This window comes from Bombina bombina, chromosome 4 (assembly GCF_027579735.1).
Source record: "Bombina bombina isolate aBomBom1 chromosome 4, aBomBom1.pri, whole genome shotgun sequence".
Taxonomy (NCBI): domain Eukaryota; kingdom Metazoa; phylum Chordata; class Amphibia; order Anura; family Bombinatoridae; genus Bombina; species Bombina bombina.
In genome coordinates, this window is record NC_069502.1 from 606,983,553 (window position 1) to 607,004,092 (window position 20,540).

The 20,540-nt window shown below is 35.8% G+C and overlaps 1 protein-coding gene across 1 annotated transcript in view; it reads left to right on the forward strand.

Annotated features, from left to right (window-relative positions):
* The window catches only part of QRSL1 (glutaminyl-tRNA amidotransferase subunit QRSL1), a 131,670-nt gene that overhangs the window by 47,048 nt on the left and 64,082 nt on the right, over positions 1-20,540 (forward strand). The window contains exon 5 of the mRNA XM_053710593.1: positions 20,142-20,318. Coding sequence (XP_053566568.1) covers positions 20,142-20,318 — 177 coding nt within the window. The remainder of the gene's footprint in view (positions 1-20,141; positions 20,319-20,540) is intronic.

Here is a 20,540-nt window from a genome sequence, read left to right on the forward strand (position 1 = left end):
AAAAAAAACACCCCAAAAATAAATAAGCCTAAACCTAAGCCCCAAATAGGTACTCACTGTTCCTGAAGTCCCACGGAGAAGGTCTTCTTCCAGATGGATCCATCATCTTCAATCTTCATCCGGAGTGAAGGTGGCGTGGAGCGGAGGTGCGGAGCTGTGTTCCCGATGCCTGGATCCTCAGTGGCGGTCCTTGGCAGCGATCCTTGGCGGTGGCATGGAGACTCCTCTTCATCCGATGTCCGTCGTAAACTGAAGATTGAATGCAAGGTACTGCAATCAATTTGGGGTACCTTGCATTCCTATTGGCTGAAATTTTGAAATCAGCCAATAGGATTAGAGCTACTGAAATCCTATTGGCTGTTCAAATCAGCCAATAAGATTTCAGTAGCTCTCATCCTATTGGCTGATACAAAAAATGTCAGCCAATAGAAATGCGCAAGGTACCCCAATAAATATGGAGTACCTTGCATTCAGTCTTCAGTTTGCGGCGGACGATCGCATGAAGAGGAGCCTCAATGCTGCCGAGGACCACCGCCGTTGGTGACCACCGCTGAGGATCGCCACATCTGGGAACACAGCTCCGCACCTCCTCTCCACGCCGCCTTCACTGTGGATGAAGATAGAAGATGATGGACCCGCCTGGAAGAAGACCTTATACGCCAGACTTCAGGAACCGTGAGTACCTATTTGGGGCTTTAGTTTTAGGGTTTTTGTTTTATTGTTTTTTTTTTTTTTGATTAGGGTTTTTTGGGCAATGAAAAAGAGCTGAGTGCTCTTTTAAGGGCAATGCCCATACAAATGGCCCTTTTAGGGGCAATGGGTAGTTTAGGGTTTTTTAGTGTTAGGTTTTATTATTTTGTGGGTTTTGTGGGTGGTTTTACTGTTTTTTTAAGGAAAAGAACTGTTTTCCCTTTTAATTGGTAGTTTATTCTTAGATTAGGGGGTGTTTTTATTTTGGGGGGCTTTTCTATTTTCATAGGGATTAGGTTTATTTTTTTTTTATTTTGGATAATGTAGTTTATTATTTTCTGTAATGTTAGACTTTTTTTATTTTGTGTAATTTTAGATTTTTTTTTTTTTTTTTAAAGTACTGTTAGGATTTTTTATTTTAATTCTAATATAGTTTATTATTTTATGTAATGTTGGGGTTAATTTAGGGGGTGTTAGGTTAGGGGGCTTAGTCATTAAATTAGTTATTTGCATCGTGGGGGTTGGCGGTTTAGGGGTTAATAGGTAAATTAGGTTTAATGCGTTGTGGGGGTTGACAGATTAGGGGTTAATATGTTAATTAAATTTATTGCGTTGGTGGTGGTTTAGGGGTTAATAAATTAATTATTTAATTTGCGATGTGGGGGAATGGCGGATTAGGGGTTAATAGATGTATTAGGTAGTTTGCGTTGTTGGGTTTGGCAGATTTAGGGGTTAATCATTTTATTATGTAGTTGTTTTTTGTTTTTTTTCTTAATACTTCGTGCGGGCGGTTAGGTTTTTATTTTGTTAATACTTATTGCAGCCAGTTCGTTTTTTTATAATGCTCCGTTTGCCTTCACTGCATCTCGGGGAATTCCAAAAATGGCAGGGTGGACCGCAGGATTCTTTCACCACCCTGCCATTTTTGGAATCCACCGGGATGCAGCTTCGCTCATTCCTTTGAGAAAGCATGTGCAACTGGCGACACCGACGGACGAGTTACAAACGCGATTATAGTATAGATATTGTCCTAACACACTATTTTTTATTAACAAGGTAAAGGGCTAAACATTTTTTTTAATATTTTCTTGAAGCCTTTAACATTTTTCTTTTTCATTTTCCAAGGTTTCTTCAGCCCATTCGAGTTTTTCAGTTAAAAACCTGTAATTATCAGGGGAAAAAAGAGCATAAGATGACAAGATGAAAACAACAAAAAGAGTATCTTAAGAGGACACAATGTAGAATTTTTACAGTGGAAAGGAAAGGGATATGAAACTTAAACTTGTTCTTTCATGATTCAGATAGAACATGCAATTTTAAAGAACTTACTAATTTACTTCTATTATCAATTTTTCTTTGTTCTCTTGGTATCTTTCATTGAAAAGCATGGACATGTGCGTAGAAGCCAGCCCTTTTCTGGAGCACTATATAGCAGCAGCTTTGGGAAGAATGTTGTCTGTCTGCAAGAGCACTAGATGGTAGCACTATTTACTGCCATGTAGTGCTCCAGATGCCTACCTACTCTTCAACAAAGAATACCATGGGAACAAAGCAAATTTGATAAAGGAGTAAAAAAAAACTTTTTTCTAAAATGGTATGCTCTGTCTGAATCACAAAAGAACATTTTTGGGTTTCGTATCCCTTTAAGCATACGCTTATATATTTTTTTATGTGAACCAAAAGTTCAGTAATTTAAGATTAATAAAATGCTGCTTTTATTTGATAAACACAGATTCTGCTAAATAAGACAAACTTAGACAAATCAGTGGCATTACCACAATCAGGCGCTTCCAATACAGCAACAAATATACTTAAAGGGACAGTCTAGACAAAATTAATCTTTCATGATTCAGATAGGGCATCCAAATTTAGAAAAACTTTCAAATTTACTTTTAGCATCACATTTGCTTTGTTTTCTTTATTGAAAGCTAAACCTAGGTAGGCTCATATGCTAATTTCTAAGCCCTTGAAGGCCACCTGTTATCTCAGGGCATTTTGACAGTTTTCGCAGCTAGACAGTGCTAGTTCATGTGTGCCATATAGATAACATTGGGCTCACTGCTGTGGAGCTCTTTATGAGTCAGCACTGATTGACTAAAATGCAAGTCTGTCAAAAGAATTGAAATAAGGGGCAGTCTGCAGAGGCTTAGATATGAGGTAAAAAGTATATTAAAGGGACAGTACACTGTAAAATTGTTTTTCCATAAATGTATTTTAAATGACTGGTTATACCAACTGCAGAGTATAAAATATTTGAGAAATTGCATTTTCGGGTTTATTTGTGTATCTGAAGTAGCTGGTTTTGTGCTTTGAAACCACAGCCTATTACAATGGGTTGAGCTTCAGGTAATATCAGATCTCATTATGTTATCACTTTTATGTACACAGACTTGCTTCCTTATCTTATATTTGTCTGAAACACCAACTCAATACACAGAGAGAACAATGGAAAATTATCATTTTGTTACTTAACTATCATGCCCCCCACTGAGGGTGTAATCTCTTCTGCTGGCTGTGTTTACTTAGGCTTGTCAATAGCATATACGCCAGTATCAAAACTTTCAGTATAGGTTGGGAAACTACAAGCTAAATCAGCTATTTCAAATGCTGAAATATGAGTAAAGGAGCTACTTGCAACCAATTTAATACACTCTAGCAGGTAAAAAGGATCATTGGGAATAATTTAAAAGGGAGAAAGTTTTTGGGTGAACTGTCCCTTTAATTTAACCATGTTGGTTATGCAAAACTGGGGAACGGTTAAAAAAAGGGATTATTTATTTTTTAAACAATACAAATTCTGGTGTAGACGGTCCTTTTAAAACAGAAAAAACAACTCTCAACCCCATGTGCAGTGTGTGTGTGTGTGTGCAGTGTGTGTGTGTGTGTGTGTGTGCAGTGTGTGTGTGTGTGTGTGTGAACTATCCAAATAAGTTTGACCACATACAGGAGCTAATTTAAGATCACAATGACCTGGAGTTAGAGCTTAAAAAGGAATGTAACTAATTACATGATCTTCTCAGCTTGTTTAGCTGTCTGATCTGCCAATGCGTCAGTCTCCTTCTCTAAAATTTCCATTTCTATTTTTATTTCTTTATATTCCTCCATCTACCGTATGAAGAAAACATTTGAAAAAGAGGCCATGAATAAAATATACAAGTAAACACAGCAGTAAATAATCTGTCATATATGCTAATAGAGAAATGTGCTTCTCATAAGGTCATTAACCCTATGACTGCAAGAGAGGACTGCAGCACATTGCTTATAAATGCGCTTCAGAACCTTCTGATATCCAAGAGATTAAAGGGACATTAAACACTAAGTGCTAGATAGAGTGATGCATTCAAAGAAAAGATTAGTCTGAGAATAACTTGTAGATGTATGTTTTAAAGTTTCATTAGCTGTTTAAATATTGATAAAATAAATGTAATGTTTTAGCACTATAGATTTGCCTGTTTGCGGGAGCGCAATAATTAACCAGCCATTACAAGCCATTAGATCTCTGGTTAATTTTCTAAAAGCGCCCCAAATGCCCTTAAAATAGATGGCATTATAGTTTTTTATTTAAAAAAAGTACCTTTTTTTTTAAATAAAAAAACATGGCACTAGGCAGTAATGGGACTTTAACCCCTTTCTGCCGGTACTTATTTGTTACATCAGAACAAAGTTCAGATGTAAAAAATAAGTGCAAAATTGAAATCACGCGATCTTACATACGTGATTTCAATGATGGGATCAGGTCTGGGGGGAGCGCCTATGATGCTAGGCATGCCCTCCAATCCGCGATCCTAGTTAGAAAGCCATAGCTGCTTCAGTAAAGCAGACCGGCTAGGACGTTCCATGCTGTCCTAACTGCTCTAAAGCCTAGCGCAGTTAGGACGGCATGGAACGTCCTAACGGCATTAAGGGGTTAAAGTTGGTGGGAGTGGGGTGTTAGAAAAAAACTGCACTGAAAAGTGCCATTACATTGCGGTCTATGGGAACTGTATGTTTCCATAGACCACAATTTAAATATATGTTGGACAATTGTCTTTTAATGTAGGTCTATACATGTGTTTCCTTAACAAAACACAACTGTAACTCCAAAGGCCACTTTGCAAAAAAATAAAAACATCTTAACTTGTTTGTTCTAGGGATTAAAATTTTGTAGTATTAATATTATGCAGTTTGATCCTTTACCCTACAGTAGTGTTTCCCAACCGCGGCCCTCAAGTACCCCCAACAGTTCAGGTTGAGAAGCCAATCGGGGCCACTTATTCAAACATTTGCAACTGCCAAGTGCCTTCTGAAGTCTTGGGTCAGCAGATCCATGGGGAGGGGCACCCCAGGCTCCATCCTGCAGTATCTTGCCCCTCCCATTAGCTCGGCCCTTACTCCGTCCAGACCCCAGCAATAAATATTAGGCTCTGAGACTGCCTGCTAGGATTAAGATGATGATACATTAACTGCCAACCCAGTAAGGAACAAGGTAATGCTAGCTAGAGATACATAGCATGCGTCAGCCAAGGAGAGAACTAATTTAAAGCTGTGCATCATCCAACAAGCACGATTGCCCATGCTTCAGCCAACAACAACTAACATAACCCTAAGGAAGCTGAGTGTCAGTGCTGCCAAACTGTACAACTGACCTGTAAACAAAACAGGGGTTAGGGAGGGAGGATGAGTAGACGAAGAGCCCAGCAGGACAGATGTAGAATAAACCCCAGTAACAGCTTACAAAGTTAAGCCACAACCTTACCTTCAACATTGCAACAATGTAACCTCAAAACCCAAGTACTAGGCTCCTGCCCTAAGGGAGTGTTAACCCTTAAGGCGCTTCAGTCTAGAACTCCTCCTTACACTCACCTTAATTTCTTAGCCCTGCACTTCTCTCTTTCTAAGGAGCAGTGCTACAGCACCTTTTCATCTGACTAATAAACATTTCATGTCTGTCTACTTTGCTCTCATTGTTTACAAATATTACAGAACTGATGCTACAGGTTGCAGGCCTCATAGCATCTAGGCATATGCTTAGGAGCCCAAAAAATTCTGGGGGAATAAGGGTTGAGAGTAGAGTTTGAAAAGGGCGGGTCATAGGGGGTGTGGCTTGGAGTGTGGCTGGTAGGGCGGGTTACTTCTATGGCCCTTATTCTAAAAAAATTGACTGTCAAGAAGTGGTTTTCCACTCCAGCACTCACAGGGGCAGCCCTCATGGAATTCCTTTAAAAAAGGGTCTGTCCCTGCGAGTGGCGAGATGTCTCTCTTACAAACAATAAGAGCTCTCTGCTAGGTAAAAGTTTGCAATGGAGGGTGAAGTACAGAGGGGGAGACCAGCGTGTTTAAAACGTGAATAGTGGGTTTAGTACGGATCAAATTATGCTGTTTTCAATGCACTGTACCTTAAATTTGCTGTAATTTTCATATGCATAGATTTTCTTTTCAGAATAAACTGGCGAGAAAAAACAGTGAGAACTGTAGTGCAAAAATGTTTATAGAATTACGCTGGGAATTAGAGAAAATTTAATTTACGTCCATGGAATGTCCATGTTCGGCCTATTTTACTAAAAAACAACAATTACGCTTTGTGATTTTTCCTGCTAAATACAAATTTCTAGGTGTTTTTTTTTTCTCCAAATCCTGTGTACTTAAATTACAATTTAAACATTGCATAATTAAAACGATTTATTCCTGTGTAATTTACCTACAAATTTTACATTCTTGCTAAAATACAATTTTTGGTGAACAATTTTGTTACAATAACGAATAATTAAACCATTCACACATAAATATGCAGTACAATTTTTCCCTGCATATTTATGTGTGAATGGTTTAATTATTCGTTTTGTATGATTTTTAAATTACAAATGTTATTGTGCACTTTTATTATGTATATATCTCCTTCCCATATGAAAATGCAGTATATGCCCCCTAGCAAGACACCCTGTTTTCAGGGTAAAAAGTGGCTTTATATAATTCCACCAGGGAAATAGGACTCGCGGGCATTCTTTTAGATTCTATCTTGCCCAGAGACATTCTTAAAATCAGGGCCTAGATCAGAAGCCCATGTTGTTAATTGCTACAAGTAACATTACCTATTCTCTACACCAAATTTTTTATTGAACTGATCACTCTTCTTAAATATGCATCTTGAATCATCATAAATAAATCCAGGAACATATCTACAGTTCTATTAGACCAATGAAAATTGCAGATGAGGTGGGAAGAATGGAAATTTTGGAGAACATCATAACAGCATTTATTCTGCACCAGCCATTAGTCTATGGGCTCGATGAGCTAAACCTCGCCAAATCAAACCTAGTTTTTCTCGCCAGACTCTTACAGAGGTTGCCCTGGTGGAATGATTGTAAAAAAGGGGCAGTCCCTGTGAGTGACGAAATGGCTCCCATTAAAAGTAATAGAGCTTGATGGATAGGGACTCTTTGCTCCATAGAGAAAAGTTAGCAGGGGGCGCACTTTCAAAATTAAATATAAATCACATTACGCTGCTTTCTGCGTATAGCATCTTACTTTCGCCTATATTTTCGTATACATGTTTTTTTCTATTGGGATATTAAGTATTTGTAGTGTTTTGAGAAAACCCTTAGTTGGCGAGAAAAAATGGTGAGATCTGTAGTGCAAAGTTGTTTACAAAATTACTCTGGGATAAGAGAAAAGATTTCATATACACCCAAGGAACGCCCAAGGAACGCCCATGTTCAGCCCATTTTACGGAAAAAAATATTTGTATTTATAAGTATGAATTTCTGTGTGTTTTTTGAACAACCAGTATACTTAAATTACGATTTACGCTGTGCATATTTAATATTATTATTCCTGTGTAATTTTCTTAAAATGTTATGTTTTTGGTAAAATACGATTTTTGGTGAAGAATTTTGGTTTGTGATTTTTGATGCACCTTAACAATTCAATTTTTCCCTGCTTATTTTTGAGTGGATGGTTCAATTTTTTATTTTGTATGATGTTAAACATATGAATTTTATTATGCACTTTTTTTTCAAAAATGCAGTATACGCCCCTTAGCCAGACACCCTATTTTCAGGGTAAAACGTGGCTTTACATCATTCCACCAGGGAAATAGGACTGGCGAGCATTCTTTAATAATCTCACCAGCCCAAAGAGCTTTAGATCATCCGACCCTATGTCTTACTTGATAAGTACATGTTAGAAAGACATTAAACTGCAGAAGCAGTACTCACAATATAGACACTTTGAGGAATGCTTTAATTCATTATTATTTATTTATTATATTGATGATACATAGGATTGAATAAAATACACACTTATGATTTTAGGGTGAATACACTTACTGTTCATGAGTTTAGATGCTAAGATAAATTATGGTCATTATGTAGCAATAGGTTATCACAATAGAGAGTTTATAGGTTTAGTATAATTAGGAAAACTATATAGCATTTGTGATTAGATGGTAATATAGTATTACTTGTGTCAATATTGCTACAAATAGGAATTAACTTCTGGGAATTGATGACTTGCATAAATGATTGCATACACATACATATTTATTTTATCTTTTCCAATATATTACACATTGATATGTGTCATGTATTTAGCTGGTAGTTGAATGGGAACGTATTAATCCCAGTTGACATTCTCTGTGTAAGCTCCGATAAGGTGGGCGTCATATGGGTGCTGGTTGGGAGTCACTTGGTGTCATAAAACCAGAGAATTTATCCCTAGAATATTCAAGTAGTTAAAGGGACATGAAACCCAAAACATTTCTTTCATGATTCAGATAGAGTATACAATTTTAATTATTTAATTTGCTTCCTTCTCTTGTTATCCTTTTATCTAGGAAAGCTCAGGAGCAGCAAATTACCTAGGTTCTAGCTGCTGATTGGTGGCTGTATATATATATATATATATATATATATATATATATATATATATATATATATATATTTATGAGAAAGAGTTCACCTGCGCTCAAATCTAGGCTGTATCACTGATATATATATATTTCTATATCTATATCTATATATATATATATATATATATATATATATATATATATATATATATATATCACCTTATAATCAGATGAATATAAGTGATTCCTGAATAATAATATGTTTGTGGTCTGAGTGTAGTCAAACTAGTATATGATTGCGTGCTGCCTCTATATTGAAACAGAGTACCCCTGACTCTGTAGAAATAGTATACAAAGAGAACAATTTCAACTTGTGGTAGAGGCGCTCAGCTATACTGTAAACAATAAATAGGTCCAAAAATATATCCAAAAATATATATATATGTGAAAGAAGAAATGTGGAAATAGTCTTAGACGTTGAATTTCATCACAATTTGTGGATTCAATAGTGAAATTTCTGCTTACCAGATGTGTCCTCAATCATATGAGGTAAGCGATGTGCCCAGGTTTAAAGATGATTCACTAGGATAGTTCTCCTGTGTCCTGGTGCTGTTCTTGGAGACCTGTTGTTCGAATGGGTCCTTCTTGTTCAAATTCTTTACCAGAATGAAGATCCTGGACTCTCTTTGGGTAGACTTTAATCCGTCTGATATATCTTTCTTGCAATGGTGGTAGGAATGTTAGATTCTTGTCCTTTAGGAGGAGGTAATGCCTCTAGGTGGTGAGAATCTCCTTCCCCTCAGAGTGCAGTCAAGACGTGATTCATGGAAAGAAAACAAAAGCACATAGCATAATATTGTTTTGACACAAAAAATATATTTATTTCATAATCATATGCGCTTACATTAAAAACCCTCAATCGACATGAGGTAAGTAACAAACAAATATGCAATTCTTATTGCTGTATCCTTGGGTGTAGGTGAGAAAAGCGATGGTATAGTAGTCCGGGTGTTGAATGATAAAATAGGCTTGTAATGCTGCACCAGTGTATAGGACTGGAGGGGCTGATCTAACTATGCCCTCTGTAGATAAGAACAGTATAGTGTGTAAGCTGCAGATTATTTCTAGATGTGAGGATTTAACTTTAACCACTAAAAAGTGGTAAACCTCTCTGATTCCTGATGTCTGTATTCTTTCAGACTTGCAGCGTTACCATTAACATTTGATAATAATGACTGTGGTATGCTGTGCGAGATACAGATAAAGCTTACTGTGCAGCTGCAAAAACCCTCTGCTATAGCGTGAATATCAGAGTGCCTTCTGATATAGCGGAGGTTTTAAAAAGTGCGTTGTATAAAATATCAAGTAGACAAATATTAAAAGTTCTATTAAAAGATTATAAAAATGGAAATCAATCTGTGTAGGTAGAGTAACAGGCCCTGTCCGCCCACTATAAAGACCTTACGCGTTTCGAAGTCTCTCGTGACTTCTTCTTCAGAGGTAGAGTGAGTGGACAGGTATATGGTGCTCCTTTTCTAGGGTCCGTAATGTGGGCGTAGTCGGTTGAGGGCCTGCGTGTATTTGCGTGACGTGACTGACGTGTCTGCGTCATGACGTGATGTACATGTATTGCGTCTAGTGAATCCTACCTAATCTGTGTTGCTATGGTGACGTTGTTATGTCAAAAACCATAGAGGGACCGCTATTTTTCCTTACGTGGTGGATTGTATTATTGTGAGTATATACAATCCATAATTACAAATAGAATAGGTTTAAGAGTTCCTAAGTGATAATTATCAATATCATTGAAACCTGAGGTCCATCACAGCACAAAATTAAAAATATCTTATAAATAAATATATATATATATATATATATATATATATATATATATATATATATATTTGAGCATGTATGTTCCTTTAAAAAGAGGGAAAATTGTGAGTGTATAATTAGACACTGCTCTACAATATATTGAATGTAAAACTGAATTAAAAGGGCTATTTATTGAACTATTATCCTAATATAATGTAGAGTACTGTTCTTTGTACGTTATTGTAACTGTGATTCTATATCTTATAGAATCGAAAGTAAACCTATATGGGTATTAAGAATAAAATGTACTTGGAATTAGAATCTGCAAGCCGAGTATTTACTAGTTTTGCTGATATGATTAATTTTAGTTTTTTACTATTCTTATATAAGGATAATGCAATTGTATTTCTTCTATTGTGTATATTAGATTGGGTAAAGACAGAGGAAGAGAGAGGGAGGAGGAGGGGGAGGAGTAAAAAAAGGAGAGACAGTGGGATTATTGTCTACTTTTGTACCTTCTCCTATGTGTTTGGCTATATTTATTCTTAGTTATTTCCTATTTGATTATTTATGTGTATGTGTGTCAGACTATAAGAAGGCTGCTAGATCAATGTCCGCATTGAGACCCTCTGGACTCATAGTTCCCATGTAATGGATCCAGTAGGTTTCTCTTTGTCTCAATAATTGAAACCTATCTCCCCCTCTTTTAGGGATGTGAACTTGTTCTAGGATAGTGCCCTTAATAGTTTGTGGATCCATATTGTGAACTTTTCTATAGTGATTAGATAAATTATGTCCCTTGTATCCTGATTCAATATTTTTCAGGTGTTCTAAAAGTCTAATCTTATATGGTCGTTTCGTGCGGCCTATGTATTGAAGGTGGCATGGTCATTCCAACAGGTAGACCACAAAAGTGCTTTTACAGTTGGTTAGGGCATTTATAGTGCACTTTTTTTGTGGGAAACTGCTGGAATGTATTTCTTTACTTGGCTTATTTTTATTATAGGCATGTTCACACCCTTTACAATTTGCCCTATTACACTTAAAGAATCCTTCTGTTTTTGAGGTGAGCCACTTAGATTTAGAGTGTGTCTCCTTTAGTTTTGTGGGAGCCAAGATTTGTTTTAAACAGATATTTTTCCTAAAAGTGATCTTGGGGTTTGGTCCTATACTATTTTTAAGTAGTTTATCCTGTTCCAATATTGGCCAGTACTTTCTAAGGATTTTTTTAATTTCTGGTGCTGCCTCATTATAAGTGGTTACCATGCCTATTGTATTTTTTCTGATATTTGGTGTCAAGTTGTTTTTTTCTTTGTTGGAAATTAGAAGTTGTTTTCTCTCTATGTTTTGTACTTTATTGTAAGAATCGTTTATTAATTTTTTAGAATACTTTTTTTGTATGAATTTTTGTTTGAGTACGGCTGCTTCTTTATTAAAATCGCTGTCCTTCGAGCAATTTCTTTTTACCCGCTGAAATTGCCCATAGGGTATATTTTTAAGCCATGGTTTGTAATGTCCACTGTCTGCATGCAAATAGCCATTGCAGTCAGTGGGTTTACGAAACAATTTTGTGCAAATTTTGGAATCCTCCCTGAACAGGATTAAATCAAGGAATTCTAAACTCTCTTTAGAGCTCTTTGAGGTAAAGTTAAGATTAAAGTTATTTTCGTTCAGATATTCTACAAATTTTGTGGAGGCAGACACATCGCCATTCCATATGAGTACGATATTGTCGATGTATCTGCCCCACCAGACTATATTGTCTTTGAATGGATTATTATTATAGATGTAAGTGTCCTCCCATACACCCATATATAAATTGGCGTAGCTGGGCGCCATGGTGGTACCCATTGCCGTCCCACTTATTTGTAAGTAGAATTGATTGGAGAAATTAAAATAATTTTTCTCCAATACAAATCTAATGCATTCTACCAGGAATTCTTGATGTTCATTTGAAAGGTCTGTAGTGCTAAGTATCTGTTTCATGGCCATAACTCCTAGGTCATGTGGAATATTTGTATATAAAGATGACACATCTAGTGTCATCCAGAGATAGCTGTCTTGCCATGTGATTTTATCTAATTTACATATTGTGTCTGTTGAATCTCTAAGATATGATTTTAAATTGGGTACTAGTGGTTTGAGAAAGAAATCAGCGTATTCTGAGATTCTAGCTGTTAATGAATCTATCCCTGATACAATGGGACGGCCTGGGGGATTTATTGGATCCTTGTGAATTTTGGGGAGGTGATAAAATGTAGCTATTTTCGGGTATGTGTGTAATAAATATTTATGTTCGTTGGTAGACAAAATGTTTAAATGATGTGCTGTATCTATAAGCGAGTCATAAAGCTTTTGGAAGGTGCTGGTTGGGTCTCCCTTCAATTTTTTGTATGTCTTAGTATCATCCAGAAGTTTATTTGCTTCTGAGATGTAGTCAGTTCTATTCTGAATGACTAGACCTCCTCCCTTATCTGCTTCACGCAATACTATGTCTTTTAGATTTTTTATATTATCTAGCGCCATTTTTTCCTCTCTTTTGAGGTTATCTTTTTTAATAGAATAATTTTCACATAGACTTTGTAAATCCCTCTGTACCAAGTCGTGAAAAGTAGGTATAGCATTGCCCTTGGACTGTGTGGGGAAAAAGATAGATGAGGGTTTTAAATTGGAGTGTTTTCTATTTATACTTATACTCTGTGTTTGTATTTGATCATTATTTTCATGATCAATATACAGTTCTTCTAGGGTATTGAGTAGTTCTAAGTCAGTATCTGAAATGCCTTTGAGAAATTCAACATTATCTTTAGCGTTCAATTTCTCAAAGTGTCTGCATAGTGTCAACTTACGAATACATTTGTTGAAATCTATGAAAAGGTTAAACGGATTAGGCCCTCTAGTTGGAGCAAAGTTTAAACCCCTGGACAGAACTTCTAGTTCTAATTTAGTGAATGAATGTGAGGATAAATTAAATATTTTTAATAGTTGTTTCCCTGTCTCCCCCTCTTTGGGCTCATTCTTTCTTCCATTCTCCCTTCTAGTTCCCAGAATTCTTCCTCCTCTGGTCCCTCTTCTGGTCCTTTTCTTTTTATTGGAGTTCTTAGGGACCATTGTGGTCTTAGTGTTATGTTGTCTCTTTCCTGCTCTATATTTCGTTCTATCCTTGTAGAATTTGGAATATTTAATCGTGCATGATTTTCTGCTCTGCCTTTTTCTAAAAAATGATGAGAATTACTTTGTTTCCCTGATGCCTTTTGTGCATACGTAGGGTTATGTGTTTGCTGTCTTTGCTGTTGTGAATCAGATGTATGATAATAATTATTGTTGTTATGATAGTTGTAGTTTGAACCACTGTGTTGACTGTGATTCATGTTTCTATTATCTCCTGTTTGTTTAGGATTATGCCATTGTGTATTGTAATGAGTGGATTTTCTATTGGACCAGTTGGTATTATTACCCCATGTAACTTGTTTGTGTTGGTAATTTCTGGCATAGTTATTTTTATTTTTGTTATGATTCAGATACTGGCCTTTGTTTTGGAAGTATCTAATGTCTGATACCTGTGAAGTTTCTGAGTTTCTACTTCTAGTTCTAGTGTGAAATTGAGTAGTTCTTTTATCTGTGTTTGTGTTCTGAGTTTTATTTTTGTAGTTTGGGTTTGGACCCTGATGTCTGTTTGTTTGTGTATTGTCACTGTTTTTTCTCCTTGTATCAGGGAGATTAAAACCATTACTACTAGTGGTGGGCTCTGGAGTATTGATATCTTCCCAAACCTCATTATCTTTATCTGTATTAATTTCATTTTTGTTATCATTAGTAATTTCTTGCATTTCTAGGTAATCCCTTATAAATTTTTTCTTCTTTTTTAGTTCTATGGATTGCTCAAATTTTTGAATTTTGTCTTTATTCCTTTCATCTAATTCCTTAAGTATTGGGTTTCCTTTATTTGATTCTAGGTTTTTCCTCAGTTCTTTTATTTCTGAAGAGATCTTTTCTACTTTAAAGTTTCTATATCTAATGGCTATATTTATAAGTATAAATGAAGCCTCTTCTTGGGCTGTATCCCATTCAGTTAGATACTCTACGTCTTCTTGATCGAAGATAGAGGATTTATACAGCTTAAGACCCCTAGAAATAATTTTATATTTGACATATCTTTCAAGATTCATACTGTCATACCAGTTCATGAGTTGTTTCTTGCTTAATTTTTCTAATTTGTCAAATATTTCCTTGGGGTCTATACTCTGTTCTATTAGTTTCTGACTGTCTTCGTCAAGATTAATTGAAAGTTTTCTAATCTTAGTAGAAGGATCAAAGTAATTGCCATATTCAAATGTGCTGGTTTCCATTTTGGAACTAAAAAGTTAAGATTTGATATCTATCACTTGAAATCGAAGTTGAAAGAAAAATTAGTGGTTTTAGTGTGTTGACTCCTAAGATAAGATGCTGGTTAGGGTAGGTCACTAAAAAGTGACTTGGATTAGGTATTTATGAGAAAGAGTTCACCTGCGCTCAAATCTAGGCTGTATCACTGATATATATATTTCTATATCTATATATATATATATATATATATATATATATCACCTTATAATCAGATGAATATAAGTGATTCCTGAATAATAATATCTGTTTGTGGTCTGAGTGTAGTCAAACTAGTATATGATTGCGTGCTGCCTCTATATTGAAACAGAGTACCCCTGACTCTGTAGAAATAGTATACAAAGAGAACAATTTCAACTTGTGGTAGAGGCGCTCAGCTATACTGTAAACAATAAATAGGTCCAAAAATATATCCAAAAATATATATATATATATATATATATATGTGAAAGAAGAAATGTGGAAATAGTCTTAGACGTTGAATTTCATCACAATTTGTGGATTCAATAGTGAAATTTCTGCTTACCAGATGTGTCCTCAATCATATGAGGTAAGCGATGTGCCCAGGTTTAAAGATGATTCACTAGGATAGTTCTCCTGTGTCCTGGTGCTGTTCTTGGAGACCTGTTGTTCGAATGGGTCCTTCTTGTTCAAATTCTTTACCAGAATGAAGATCCTGGACTCTCTTTGGGTAGACTTTAATCCGTCTGATATATCTTTCTTGCAATGGTGGTAGGAATGTTAGATTCTTGTCCTTTAGGAGGAGGTAATGCCTCTAGGTGGTGAGAATCTCCTTCCCCTCAGAGTGCAGTCAAGACGTGATTCATGGAAAGAAAACAAAAGCACATAGCATAATATTGTTTTGACACAAAAAATATATTTATTTCATAATCATATGCGCTTACATTAAAAACCCTCAATCGACATGAGGTAAGTAACAAACAAATATGCAATTCTTATTGCTGTATCCTTGGGTGTAGGTGAGAAAAGCGATGGTATAGTAGTCCGTGTGTTGGATGATAAAACACTTGTTCTTAGTACAAAGTCACTAGATGAAAATCACTATACACAGTGCTGGAATTAACCAGAATATGATATGTGCCCTTAGGCTTGTAATGCTGCACCAGTGTATAGGACTGGAGGGGCTGATCTAACTATGCCCTCTGTAGATAAGAACAGTATAGTGTGTAAGCTGCAGATTATTTCTAGATGTGAGGATTTAACTTTAACCACTAAAAAGTGGTAAACCTCTCTGATTCCTGATGTCTGTATTCTTTCAGACTTGCAGCGTTACCATTAACATTTGATAATAATGACTGTGGTATGCTGTGCGAGATACAGATAAAGCTTACTGTGCAGCTGCAAAAACCCTCTGCTATAGCGTGAATATCAGAGTGCCTTCTGATATAGCGGAGGTTTTAAAAAGTGCGTTGTATAAAATATCAAGTAGACAAATATTAAAAGTTCTATTAAAAGATTATAAAAATGGAAATCAATCTGTGTAGGTAGAGTAACAGGCCCTGTCCGCCCACTATAAAGACCTTACGCGTTTCAAAGTCTCTTGTGACTTCTTCTTCAGAGGTAGAGTGAGTGGACAGGTATATGGTGCTCCTTTTCTCGGGTCCGTAATGTGGGCGTAGTCGGTTGAGGGCCTGCGTGTATTTGCGTGACGTGACTGACGTGTCTGCGTCATGACGTGATGTACATGTATTGCGTCTAGTGAATCCTACCTAATCTGTGTTGCTATGGTGACGTTGTTATGTCAAAAACCATAGAGGGACCGCTATTTTTCCTTACGTGGTGGATTGTATTATTGTGAGTATATACAATCCATAATTACAAATAGAATAGGTTTAAGAGTTCCTAAGTGATAATTATCAATATCATTGAAACCTGAGGTCCATCACAGCACAATATTAAAAATATCTTATAAATAAATATATATATATATATATATATATATATATATATATATATATATATTTGAGCATGTATGTTCCTTTAAAAAGAGGGAAAATTGTGAGTGTATAATTAGACACTGCTCTACAATATATTGAATGTAAAACTGAATTAAAAGGGCTATTTATTGAACTATTATCCTAATATAATGTAGAGTACTGTTCTTTGTACGTTATTGTAACTGTGATTCTATATCTTATAGAATCGAAAGTAAACCTATATGGGTATTAAGAATAAAATGTACTTGGAATTAGAAGCTGCAAGCCGACTATTTACTAGTTTTGCTGATATGATTAATTTTAGTTTTTTACTATTCTTATATAAGGATAATGCAATTGTATTTCTTCTATTGTGTATATTAGATTGGGTAAAGACAGAGGAAGAGAGAGGGAGGAGGAGGGGGAGGAGTAAAAAAAGGAGAGACAGTGGGATTATTGTCTACTTTTGTACCTTCTCCTATGTGTTTGGCTATATTTATTCTTAGTTATTTCCTATTTGATTATTTATGTGTATGTGTGTCAGACTATAAGAAGGCTGCTAGATCAATGTCCGCATTGAGACCCTCTGGACTCATAGTTCCCATGTAATGGATCCAGTAGGTTTCTCTTTGTCTCAATAATTGAAACCTATCTCCCCCTCTTTTAGGGATGTGAACTTGTTCTAGGATAGTGCCCTTAATAGTTTGTGGATCCATATTGTGAACTTTTCTATAGTGATTAGATAAATTATGTCCCTTGTGCTGTGATGGACCTCAGGTTTCAATGATATTGATAATTATCACTTAGGAACTCTTAAACCTATTCTATTTGTAATTATGGATTGTATATACTCACAATAATACAATCCACCACGTAAGGAAAAATAGCGGTCCCTCTATGGTTTTTGACATAACAACGTCACCATAGCAACACAGATTAGGTAGGATTCACTAGACGCAATACATGTACATCACGTCATGACGCAGACACGTCAGTCACGTCACGCAAATACACGCAGGCCCTCAACCGACTACGCCCACATTACGGACCCTAGAAAAGGAGCACCATATACCTGTCCACTCACTCTACCTCTGAAGAAGAAGTCACGAGAGACTTCGAAACGCGTAAGGTCTTTATAGTGGGCGGACAGGGCCTGTTACTCTACCTACACAGATTGATTTCCATTTTTATAATCTTTTAATAGAACTTTTAATATTTGTCTACTTGATATTTTATACAACGCACTTTTTAAAACCTCCGCTATATCAGAAGGCACTCTGATATTCACGCTATAGCAGAGGGTTTTTGCAGCTGCACAGTAAGCTTTATCTGTATCTCGCACAGCATACCACAGTCATTATTATCAAATGTTAATGGTAACGCTGCAAGTCTGAAAGATAACAGACAACAGGAATCAGAGAGGTTTACCACTTTTTAGTGGTTAAAGTTAAATCCTCACATCTAGAAATAATCTGCAGCTTACACACTATACTGTTCTTATCTACAGAGGGCATAGTTAGATCAGCCCCTCCAGTCCTATACACTGGTGCAGCATTACAAGCCTAAGGGCACATATCATATTCTGGTTAATTCCAGCACTGTGTTTAGTGATTTTCATCTAGTGACTTTGTACTAAGAACAAGTGTTTTATCATCCAACACCCGGACTACTATACCATCGCTTTTCTCACCTACACCCAAGGATACAGCAATAAGAATTGTATATTTGTTTGTTACTTACCTCATGTCGATTGAGGGTTTTTAATGTAAGCGCATATGATTATGAAATAAATATATTTTTTGTGTCAAAACAATATTATGCTATGTGCTTTTGTTTTCTTTCCATGAATCACGTCTTGACTGCACTCTGAGGGGAAGGAGATTCTCACCACCTAGAGGCATTACCTCCTCCTAAAGGACAAGAATCTAACATTCCTACCACCATTGCAAGAAAGATATATCAGACGGATTAAAGTCTACCCAAAGAGAGTCCAGGATCTTCATTCTGGTAAAGAATTTGAACAAGAAGGACCCATTCGAACAACAGGTCTCCAAGAACAGCACCAGGACACAGGAGAACTATCCTAGTGAATCATCTTTAAACCTGGGCACATCGCTTACCTCATATGATTGAGGACACATCTGGTAAGCAGAAATTTCACTATTGAATCCACAAATTGTGATGAAATTCAACGTCTAAGACTATTTCCACATTTCTTCTTTCACATATATATATATTTTTGGATATATTTTTGGACCTATTTATTGTTTACAGTATAGCTGAGCGCCTCTACCACAAGTTGAAATTGTTCTCTTTGTATACTATATATATATATATATATATATATATATATATATATATATATATATATATATATATATATATATATATATATATATATATATATATATATATACTGATTTTCATTGGCTCAGCCATGTGTTCAGTCAGCAACCAGTAGTGCATTGCTGCTCATTCAACAAAGCATACCAAGAGAACGATGGAAAATGGATAATAGGAGTAAATTAGAAAGTTGCTTAAAATTGCATGCTCTATCTGAATCATGAAAGAAAAAATTGGCTTTCATATCCCTTTAATCCTTAAACTATACTGTGATTATGCAAAAACTATAGACTAGGCTTTGGCCTAGTCTTTGTCTAAGGAGGACACTCCCATGTAGCATTTGATTGGTGTATGGTAGGACACACCTTAAAGGGGCAGTATACACCAATTTCCATTTAACTGAATGTAAAAGACACTACTATAAAAATAATATGCATAGATACTGATATAACAATCCAGTGTAAACTTTTTAAAAACCTAATTAGAAGTTCCCAGTTTAACACAGTTAATGAGATAAGCCTGGTACACCCACTGAAAGGGGCTGATAGCAGAACCTCCCCCCTTCCCCCTCACCTGCATATGAAAAGACCCAATATACAAACAGAAGCAATCTGAAGTCTGTATACATCAGTATACATCTAAAACTTTGGGGCTTGGTTAGGAGTCTGTAAAAATGTAGAGTTTTGCTTACTTTTAAATAACATTGTGCTGGTTTTCAAACACACAGCCAGTTGACCTATATAAATGGATCACCTACAAAACATTTATGCAAAGAAAAATCTAGTGTATAATGTCCCTTCAAGTAAAATGAGTATACAATGGGAGTCAACAGTTACTATAAACATCAGTATTGTGAACTTCTGAGAGAAGTTTATTTCCACTGTAGAAAACCAAGAAACTATATATCAACAAATAATGAACATGGTTCTATAAAATATGATCGAAACACAGCATTTAATTATTGGTATATAGTATAATAAATTAGCTGTGACAATACTATGCTTGGTTATGCAAATGCTTTGCTGGAACATTAAAAAGTACACTGTAAAGCTATATATTCAAAGATATATACAATTAATTTGATACAGTAGAATATATTTTGCTTGTTTATTAGCAATTCTATTTAATTTATTTTTTCATTTACATAGATCTGGGAGCACTGATAGTATATTTGGACCTGTGAAAAACCCATGGAGCTATGCAAAGCATTACAGGGAAAAAAGAAGAGCAAGTCATCCTGTTATAAATGAGGATTCTGATTGGGTAATAACCGGCGGAAGTTCTGGGGGCAGTGCTGCTGCAGTATCGTCAGGAACCTGCTATGTGTAAGTAGCTTTTGTTGGCTTTACAATTATTAGCAATGCATTCTTTATACACCTTGCAGGATTTTATAGGCACCACATATGTTTACCTAACTTGGTTTAGAACCAAACCTACTATGCTAAATATGTAAATATGGCCAAGCACTAAAGTACAGTTCACGTAATAGCATACAAAGTTCTTCCAATGTTTTTCAAAGAAGTGAATTGTATGGGAAATAACAAATA